Genomic DNA, 11271 nt, shown 5'->3' with positions numbered 1-11271 from the left:
CAGTTGTCCAAAAGACGACCATTGACACTTTGCACAAGGAGGGCAAGACACAAAAGGTCATTGCTAAAGTGGCTGGCTGTTCACAAAGCTCTGTGTCCAAGCACATTAATAGAGAGGCGAAGGAAAGGACAAGATGTGCTAGAAAGACAACATTCCTTGTGTCAAGCCACTCTTGAACAAGAGACAGCGTCAGAAGCGTCTCGATTTGACTGCTGCTGTGTGGTCCAAAGTTATGTTCTTTGATGAAAGTAAATTTTGCATTTCCTTTGGAAATCAAGGTCCCAGAGTCTGGATGAAGAGAGGAGAGGCACATTATCCACGTTGCTTGAGGTCCAGTGTAAAGTCTCCACAGTCAGTGATGGTTTGAGGTGCCATGTCATCTGCTGGTGTTGGTCCATTGTGTTTTCTGAGGTCCAAGGTCAACGCAGCCGTCTACCAGGAAGTTTTATAGCACTTCATGCTTCCTGCTGCTGACGAACTTTATGGAGATGGAGATTTCATTTTCCAACAGGACCTGGCACCTGCACAAAATGCCAAAACCATGGACCATGATATCCCTGTTCATGATCAGCCAGCAAACTTGCCTGACCTTAACCTCATAGAAAATCTATGGGGTATTGTGAAGAGGAAGATGCAATGCGCCAGACCCAACAATTCAGAAGAGCTGAAGGCCACTATCAGAGCAACATGGGCTCTCATAACACCTGAGCAGTGCCACAGACTGACCGACTCCATGCCATGTCGCATTGCTGCAGTAATCCAGGCCAGAGGAGCCCCAACTAAATATTGAGTGCTGTACATGCTCATACTTTTCATGTTCATACCTTTCAGTTGGCCAACATTTCTAAAAATCCTTTTTTTGCATTGGTCTTCGTTTATATTCTAATTTTCCAAGATACAGTGGAACCTCGGTTCACGACCATAATTCGTTCCAAACCTCTTGTCGTAAACCGATTTGGTCGTGAGCCAAAGCAATTTCCCCCCATAGGATTGTATGTAAATACAATTAATCCATTCCAGACCGTATGAACTGTATGTAAATATATATTTTTTTAAAGATTTTTAAGCACAAATATACTTAATTACACCATAGAATGCACAGTGTAATAGTAAACTAATGTAAAAACATTGAATAACACTGACACAAACACCCAGGCTTCCTGTTCAGCTGCACGCGCAGGCTCGCTATCTCGCTCGCTTGCTCTCTCTCTCTCTCTCTCTGTCTCCCCAACATGCAGGCTCGCTCGCCTCTCTCTCTCTCTCTCTCTCTAGCACGCAGGCTCGCTCGCCCTCTCTCTCTCTCCAGCACACAGGCTAGCTCGCCCTTTCTCTCTCTGTCTCTCTCTCTCTCTCTCTCTCTCTCTCTCTCTAAGGGCCGATTTAAACTTCACGCTTAGAACGCATACGCGCCCGCATCATGGCTGCCACGTGTTCCCAGCGTTCATTTCATGTGTCCTCTGAGCAGGTCCTCAGAAATTAACGTGACGCGTGCGCGCGAGTTGCAGTACCAGCAAAAGTCGGGGCGCAGTATGCTAAAAGTTGGAACGTGACGTCAGAGTCTCTGTTTACTATCTACATGTGACAGCAAGCCTCTATGGAGATCCTTCGGGGATCGATGTGCGCGCTTTGCTGTTTGATGAATGGTTCAAAGTGGTGAAACAAAATGCCGACATACAGATGCATTCGTGGTGCTTTTATATTCAAGCGTCGCATATTCCCGATCGTAATGACACGATACATTTTAAAAGTCTCACATACCATCTTTTGTGCCGTCTATTTTTTAATTTTTTTTACTTTACCTGCTGTCAGGTCCAAGAAACTCGTATCGATTAAAAACTGGGATGACGTTTACGATGGTCTGCTTTATTAATAAAGTAAACTACAAGGTTAAAGTGGACATTTCGAGATTAAAGCCAAAATTTACATTTTAAAAGTCTCACATACCATCTTTTGTGTCGTCTTTTTTATTTTTTTTATTTTTGCAACTTAACAACAGCAACATAATGTATAGCGTTATATTTGAACTACTGAGAAAAAAATAAAGGACACGGTGAAAATCGTGTATTTTGTGATTAAAGTGGAAATTTCGGCTTTAATCCCGAATTGTCCACTTTAACCTCGTAGTTTACTTTTTATCATTAAAGCAGACCGTCGTAAACTTCATCCCAGTTTTTAATCGCTACAAGCTTCTTGGACCTGACAGCAGCAGAAAGCAGCAATAGATCGCCACACAGAACAAATTAAATGTATGATGTTCCAACTCTCTGCACATTTAGAATCTTTAGATTTATACTTGATATCACTTTCATGATGAAATGCATTAAAGTGTGTATGTTACATTTTACATATAATTTCATTTAAATAATGAATACTGTTAATTACACACTTGGGGGTGTCACGGTGGTGGAGCGATAGCACTGCTGTCTTGCAGGGAGTTATGTTGCTGGTATTTCCTGCTTGTATTCCACACTGTGCTCCGGTTTCCTTCCAAAGATATGCAGATTTGGGGATCTGGTGCCACTAAAATGACGCTAGTGTATGTGTGTGCTTGTATTCACCTTGCAATAAGCTGAGGCCTCGTCAAGGGACTGTTTCTCACTCGTGCCCAATGCTTGCTGGAATGGACACATCCCTGGATTGATGGATTTAATCAATAAACATCCTTTTTAGAGATATTGCGGTAAGGTGTCATCAGAATTTAATAGGTGTTGTAGGCAATTCACAACACAGAGAAGCCGAACATGTTCTCGCCGTGATAATATCTCGCACTGCCACCTGGTGGATTCCTCCAGATTTACGTAAAGTATGCGCGCAAGTATGAACACTACAACGCTTGTATAGCAGGAACGTCCACTGCAGCATGCGTCGCGTCGCGTGAAGTATAACTCCGGCCTAACATTGCAGCAGTTCGCGCTATAGCCTTGCAAGCCGATCGCTGTATAAAACACTTTTTTTAATGAGTTTTAAGCACAGGGGGGAAAAAAAGGAACATTTGAACAAATCCGAACTTTATTTAAAAACCAACCACAAGCAACCAAGAAAGTAACATTATAGGAGATAGCACAATAGTCTTGCAACCGATTGCTTTATAAATGCTTTTTTTAATGAGCTTTAAGCACAGGAGAAAAAAATGAACATTTGAAAAAACTGTAATTTAATAAACCACCAAGAAAGTAACATTGCAACAAATCTCCCTACTAACCACTCACTGTAAACTCTTTTTTAATGAGTTTTAAGCACAGGGAAAAAATAAACTTTTGAAAAAAGTGAAAAGTAACACTGCAATAATTCACGCTACAACCCGAAAAATGAACATATGAAAAATCCGTAATACAAAATCCATAAACCACCAAGAAAACTAACCTTGCATGAGTCGAGTTCTGGCATTAAGTGAGTAGGAAGAGTTTGGCTCCACAATGGAGGGATGTTTTCCTTCAGGTGTTTTCTCTCGTGTGATTTCTTGGGTTTCTGGTGTGTTTAGCTGGTGGGAGTGAAAGCCTTATGCAGCCATTCCAAAAATAAAGTCCTTGTGACCCAACCCTTCGTGTTTGCCCCCCACATTACTGGCAGTCTTTGTTTACATTGTGCTACTTGAAAGCACAAGGGTTCTCAAATTGATAAATGAGTAAACTGGTAAACAGTTTTTCCACCTCTTCCAGCACTTGAAGCCTCTGCCTGGTTAACGCTGTAAATCCTTTTACAAAATCAGCTGCTTTAATAAATTCTTTCTGCTTTAGAATAGTCGAAATCGTAGATTTTGACTTCTTGTACTCGGCGGCAAGATCAGTAACACGAACGCCACGCTCATACTTTTCAATAATTTCTTTCTTTACTTTGATTTCAATTTTCTGCAAAACTTTCTTCTCACCACTCTTCACTTGCTTAGAAGCCATAGTTAACTGCAAAAGCACACAAAATACTGTAGAGCACAAAGAGATCACAGATAAAGCACGCACGTCTGACTGAAAACAATGAAGCGGCCCAACACGTGGTTAAATACAGTAATCGGCGCGTACTAACCAGAAGGGAAATGAATTAGAGCACAAAGAGTTCACAGCGAAAGCATGCACGCATGTGCAAGCACGCAGGTCTAACCGAGAACAATGCAACACGTGCGGAAATCATCAGCGTGCACAAACGGAAAGGGAAACTGGCTTGTTCGTATACCGAGTGTGTGGTTGTGAACCGAGGCAAAAGTTTGGCGAACTTTTTGGTCATAAACCGAGTTGTACGTGTACCGAGACATTCGTGAACCGAGGTTCCACTGTACTGAATTTGGGACTTTCATTAGTTGTCAGTTATAATCATCAAAATTAAAAGAAATAAACATTTGAAATACATCAGTCTGTGTGTAATGAATGAATCTAATATACAAGTTTCACTTTTTGAATGGAATTACTGAAATAAATCAACTTTGTCATGATATTCTAATTTTATGACTGGCACCTGTATATGTGTATATGTATATATATATATGTTTATATGTGTGTGTGTATGTGTATATATATATATATATATATATATAGATATAGATATAGATATATATGACAGCAACACTCATAACAGTGACAAAACAATTACATTGACAATCATGTTACGTTATTTTCAAAATGTTTCTTTTTCTTTTTCATTACTTCTTTAACACACTACTTCTCGGGTATTTTGCTAGTCAGACAATAAAACTGGGGGACTGAACTGAATAAGCTCCAGTTTTATTCTCTCAATCACAATTACGCTCTAACACCCGCCCCCCGCCTCTCCTGATCTGACTGTAAGTAACAGCGTAAATTTACACCCGATCTGATGCTGTTTGTTTTCAAATAATATTGCATTAGTGCGATGATGTTTTCTTATTAATTTTATACCCAATGTCCCATATATTTGTCTCTTTCTTTTTTTTCTCCATGCTGCTTCATCGTCGTGCACCAGAAGGCATGAGCTTATTCAGTGTACCAGGAACGCTCAATAAAACTGAATAAATAAAAATAAAGTGACAGTGAGATACGAAGAAGACAGATTCACCAGTGTTTGTGTGTCAGCTTTTATCCCTCCAGATCAGAGAATGTCCAGTTCGATCTGGTTCTTGCATACAAAGGACAGTGCATATGCCCAAAACATTAACATTTATATGTTATATAAAATCCAGATCGAATGTTATTTACCCATTTACCTTTATTTATTTACTTACTTCCTACAGTCACAAGTAGAATGCAGAGCTTCCCATGTTCATATACAAAGTACAGTGATGGCAAAAGTGCATTTTTAATCCGATGTAAAAGCGTCATCATGATCTGAGTTCACCTCTGTTATAGCGCGTCTGTGTGAAAACTACAGTGTAAAATGGGGGGGGGTGGAGGGACTGTGCGGTACAGTTGGGATCGTGAACACGGCTGAAAGAATAAAACTGAATAAAAAAAAAAAAAACAAAGCTAACCTTTACAAATATCATAAATTACACCGGCTGTTACAGACTGGAATCAAATGTATGTTTTTATTCTAAAATAGTAAGAATACGAGCTGCTCACTTCTCAAAATGGACTTATCCGGGATCGAACCCGTGACGCTTTGATTACCAGTCAACAGATGATACCGTTGCTCCACCGAAGCTGTCGTAGCAACTACATGTCAATGTCGCACCCTAATGCAGGTTGTTTTCTGCAGTTATATTTTTGAATGGAAGCACATTTCTTCTGTTATATTTGTACCTTTTGTGAAAGTGTTTCTTTGATATTTTGAATTCAGGCTTCACACATTATTCACTTCATGTCTACATTTTGTTAATTATTACTAAAACATGAAAAACATTTCTGTTTTAACGATGTATTAGACACGGAACACACATGAAATGTAAGTGTTCCAAATAACGATATAGTATTTATAAAAGGTGTCATTTTGCTTGACTTCTCACTATACAACTCTGAGCAACTGACACGCAGGTAAACAGACTTGAGCAGTGAAAACTGTGCGGGGTGGGGAATATGATAGCAGGCTGCTTGCTGTTTGCTGCTTATCACCACATTTAAAGGACAAAAGATGCTGAATGAGAGGTGCGAAGTGTTTTAAGGTGGGATGGATCTATGAGTTTTTGCGTAGGCTCTGGTAATTCTAGTGTTAAACCACTGGAGGGCAGTGCCAAAGGTACCCAGAAAGCGCTCCATTCTGGATAGTTTCAAAAGCTGCACTGAAGTCTAACAAAATTAATATGCTGCTGTGTCCAGAGTCTGCTGGCATAAGCAAATCATTGGTTACTCGAAGCAGGGCAGTTTCACAGCTGTGCTATGCTTTGAAAACAGGAGGGGGTTCCATCTAATTATTAGAAGTCTACAACACGCTCAAGAACTTTTGGCAGAAAAGATGAGTGAGAGAGGCCAAAAATTAAGATTTTCTGCATCAAGGCCAGACATTTTTAACATACATTTATTTTCCCTAGAAACTTATTAAGTAAAGAGAGAGAGAGGTTGGGAGCATCTACTGATTACAGCACATTCCTGCACCCACCACACAACGAACAAACTCCCACAGTACAGTCTTACAATGGGTGACACCTCAGCACCACACTGCAATGGTGTCAGGCTTTTTCTTCTACTGTGGCTAGGATGCTAATCCTGCCACCAGCCCCAAAGCAAACCTGAAGCAAAAGACTACACATTTTTCCATGTCACCAATAGCATACTAATAATAATATCCATCCATTGATTGTCTTCATTTTCCAGTTCTGGATAAGGGTCACAAGTCTAGGTGCTATTGACATCTTTGAGATATGGCGAGTAAATCAGAAAACCTATGCAGGCAGGAGGAGATTATGTAATTCTCACATAGTTGGAGACCAGACAAAGCCAGGATTTGAACCCTGTGATGATGCTACAGCACTGACATCTGTAACTCTGCCTATTGGTCAGAATTAGTCATAAATACTAGTGAAATTGACTTGTAACACGTTCCTGATTGTCATATCAAAAACAATTTGTTTTTTATTTTGTTTAATTTTACATGCATTTAAAAACTAATATAATGTAAGTAAACTTTTAGTAGTACCTTGGGTTCTAAGTTAGAATAATTTAATTTTGCTTTCATTTACAGGTCATCCTATAAGAATGTGAACGAAAGTTCAAGTGATGATGAGCATGAGTTTTCTGAAGAGGAAATGGAATGGAGTGGGAATAGTTCTGTTTTTGCCAATATGTCAATACCTCAGCTTGACGGTGCTGCTGATGAAAATGAAGGTAAAAGCATCATAGTGGCCCTTCATTATTTCCTGTTCTATAACTACACTTGCATACTGCTTTAGTTTGTCACTAATGTTTTATCTTATGAACATGTAATGCAGTTACAGGTATGTGTATAAAAGACAAAGGCAATATCCATCGTAATATTTTAATGCTCTAATTAAGCCCACCAAGGCAACATTATCCACAGCTTAGGATACACACTGCTAACACATAGTGAGACCTATGATGTAATAAAACTCACCATACTGTAACACTATATATTTAGAACATGAAGGATAATATTGAAAAAAAGTTTGTTGGTGGGGAAGTTTTTCCTTAAAATATTACCACTTATTGCAATGTCATTCAGCTGCCATTTTTAAGACTGTTTACTTCAGCCAGCTGTTTAGACTACAGCTAGGGTATACTTGGTTAATGCAGGTAAGGTATCTTTATAGGTGGTAAATATAATATTTTCACAACAGCCACATTTTATAATTTCTTGCAGATGAATCAGCTTCAGTGTTCATTTTTGTTATAACCATAACTTAAAAGAATAGTAATTTCATGAATGGTATCCCTATTGGGATACACATTAATGTTCTGTAGAACAAAAGCTGAGTCTGAGTCTTCTGAGTCTCAGAAGACAATAGAGCCATGACATACCACAAATATTGCATAGAAGTATCAATCACGATAACATGTTTAACATTTGACAATGATATATATTCATTTTGTAATCTTGCTAAAAATGGCACAAACATGGAACTAATGATGTCAATTCTGGTCCACATATTCATATACAGATGTCAGTTGCGCCAGAATGGCATCAGGACCCACGGATTCAGCAAATACAAAAAGAAAAAGAAAACATTTAAATATATTCAAAAGTATATAAGTTTGTACTATACCTTGACCAAATAACAGAAGATTGTCTGAGACTTCCTTTTTGTGTAATTGGAGTTTAATCCTTCTGATCGGCATTTTATTATTATATTCATGATAGCAAGCTGGTTCTCTGGCATATATTACTACAGTATTTGTAGAGCAGTTTATAGCTTTTAATATATAGCAAACATGTTGATGTTTGCAATGATCATTGCTTTTAGGAATGACAATTGTATGCTTTATAATTTACAAAAGTAAATCACATAACATCATATTGAAAATATGTAGTAAATCAAATTGAAAATTAATAATGTGGCTTTTCTAATAATTGCCCAAATAGTATTTTTTAAATCTGACTTTTACACCACATGTGGTGTATGGAGCTAGAGCCTAATCCAGCCACAGTGGACACAAACTAGGAAAGGTTGTTCAACGGGGAGTCATTCACTGACAAAACAAACTCTTTAATGCACCTCGCTTCCAGTCAAACTGAAACTTTCCATTTAACCTAACAGCACACACTTATGATGTAGCAGAACCTTGTAATCCTTAGAGGAAGCATGCATGAGCGTGTGGACTGGCAGCAAGATTCTGTCAACCTCCAGCAATCTTAAATCTGCGAATTCACAGTTTATGGTTTACATTCGATTTCCATTACAATGATTATAAAATATTTTAGAAAAGCATTTTTATGTTGAAATTTGGCTTTGTATGCCTGATAATATTTATGTGGTGTTTTCATTCAGTTTTCATTCTGCTGCTACAAAACAGGCATTGGAGGTTTTGTTTGTGCACACCAGTGCTAATTGGTTTAAATAATAACTAATCAGACTTTAAAATTATACATAGTACTTTAAAAGTTACTCAACATATTTCTGGTATATGCAGACATTTAAATGTTTTATCTTTTTAATAATTACTGTTTTTTTCTTAAATTGCTTGCTTTTTTTAACATTGTATTCGAAAAGGATCTTTATACACTTGAGAAAAAATTTGTCAATTTCAGTTGTAGAATTTACTGTAGAGTCAACAACATTTTATTTTCAGTCATATTCCACCAATTATTTTTTAATACAAAAATACCAACAGCATGTACTTTCATTGATTGAGGAAACTACCTGCTTAATGATCAGTCAGGACTTTAAAAGTGTGTGCTCATTAAATCCAAATTTTAGTGGTTTAGTACTTTTTAACAGCAAGCCTTCACTGCCAGAAGACCGTATGTGCACTGTACTGAATCTCTCATGGGTGGTTGACATTCATGTATTGCAGTTTTAAACAACTAATCAATTAGTCATTATCCATTAAAATATATACATTTATTCAAGACATGCTCAGTATTACATTTTTACTTATATTAGTAAACGATGGTTTATGTGTGCAAGTAAAGAAATGTAAAATAAATGTACTGCAGAACATTTTTCCTTTGCTGTAGTTTATCATAGTGAAGAATGTTGCCTCTAACATCCCGTATTGCCTTAGTGCCAACCATGCTTCTTCACTTAACACCCAGAATCAGATCAACTTTTCATTTTACAGCTTTGCTATGATGCTGACCCTCTCCTCTTCACGGTAGATCCTGAGACTTGCTTTTTTTGACTATTGTTAAGCTGTGCTTGAAGCTGATCTTGAAGCTATTGTGCTGTGAGGCACTTCTCACACAAGCTGGTGATCCTCAGAAACTTGTCTTCTGATTGGGGAGTGATTTTGTGTCTGCCAAATTTCTTCATAACAGAGTTTCGTCCAGGTTACAATTGGCATTGTATTGTGTAGGACACGACACTTAATAACAATTAGATTTTTTTTGGCAATTTCTCTGAATGGAAGGCCTACCAAACGTTTTGAGAATGACATGAATATTAATTTTCACAAAGTTTGCTGCTTCAGTTTTTATGATGGCAATTGATATATACGCCAGAATGTTATGAAGGGTGATCAGATGAATTGCAATTAAAATAATTGCAATTTAAATAATTAAAGTCCCTCTTTGCCATGAAAAATGAACTTAATCCCAAATAACCCATTTCCACTGCATTTCAGCCCTGCCACAAAAGGACCAGCTGACATCATTTCAGTCATCCTCTTGTTAACACAGATGAGAGTGTTGACGAGGACAAGGCTGGAGATCACTGTATCATGCTGATTGAGTTAGAATAGAGAGGTTCAATTGTTGTGAAGAAGGCTTCAGGGCACCCAAGAAAGTCCACCAAGTGTCAGGACCATCTCCTAAATTTGATTCAGCTGCGGGATCGGAGCACCACCAGTGCAGAGCTTGCTCAGAAATGGCAGCAGGCAGGTGTGAGTGCATCTGCACACACAGGGAGGCGAAGACTTTTGGGGGATGGCCTGGTGTCAAGAAGGGCAGCAAAGAAGCCACTTTGCTCCAAGAAAAACATCAGGGACAGACTAATATTCTGTAAAAGGTACAGGGAATTGACTGCTGAGGCTTGTGGTAAAGTAATTGTCTCTGATGAATCCCCTTTCTGATTGTTTGGGGCATCCAGAAAAAAAGATTGTCCAGAGAAATAAAGGTGAGCTCTACCATCACTCCTGTTTCATGCCAACAGTAAAACATCCTGAGACCATTCATGTGTGGGGTTGCTTCTCAGCCAAGGGAGTGGGCTCATTCACAATTTCGTCTAAGAACACAGCCATGAATAAAGAATGGTACCAAAAGTTCTCTGAGAGCAACTTCTCCCAACCATCCAAGAACAGTTTGGTGATGAACAATACCTTTTCCAGCATGATGTAGTACCGTGCCATAAGGCAAAAGTGATAACTATGTGGCTCAGGGAACAAAACATCGACACTCCCCAGATCTTAATCCCATTGAGAACTTGTGAGCAATCCTCAAGAGATGGGTGGACAAGCAAAAAAGCCACAACTTTTGGCAAACTCCAAGCATTAATTATGCAAGAATGGGCTGCCATCAGTCAGGATTTGGCCCAGAAGTTGATCGACAGTATGCCAGGCCGAATTGCAGAAGTCTTGAAAAAGAAGGGCCACCACTGCAATTGTTAACTCTTTGCATAATCGTAATTGTCAATAAAAGCCTTTTGCAACTTATAAAATTCTTGTAATTATACTTCAGTATACAATAGAAACATCTGACAAAAAGATCTAAAAATACTAAAGCAGCAAATTTTTTGAAAACCAGTACTTCTGTCATTCTCAA

The 11271-nt window shown here is 38.4% G+C and overlaps 1 protein-coding gene across 1 annotated transcript in view; it reads left to right on the top strand.

The window, feature by feature from the left end:
• rev3l (REV3 like, DNA directed polymerase zeta catalytic subunit) overlaps positions 1-11271 on the top strand; it is a 361606-nt gene that overhangs the window by 269119 nt on the left and 81216 nt on the right. Inside the window, exon 12 of the mRNA XM_039747940.1 lies at positions 7081-7223. Coding sequence (XP_039603874.1) covers positions 7081-7223 — 143 coding nt within the window. The remainder of the gene's footprint in view (positions 1-7080; positions 7224-11271) is intronic.

Source organism: Polypterus senegalus, chromosome 3 (genome assembly GCF_016835505.1).
Source record: "Polypterus senegalus isolate Bchr_013 chromosome 3, ASM1683550v1, whole genome shotgun sequence".
NCBI lineage: Eukaryota > Metazoa > Chordata > Cladistia > Polypteriformes > Polypteridae > Polypterus > Polypterus senegalus.
Note: the sequence above shows the minus strand (reverse complement) of the source record. Positions and strands in the feature narration are given on the sequence as shown.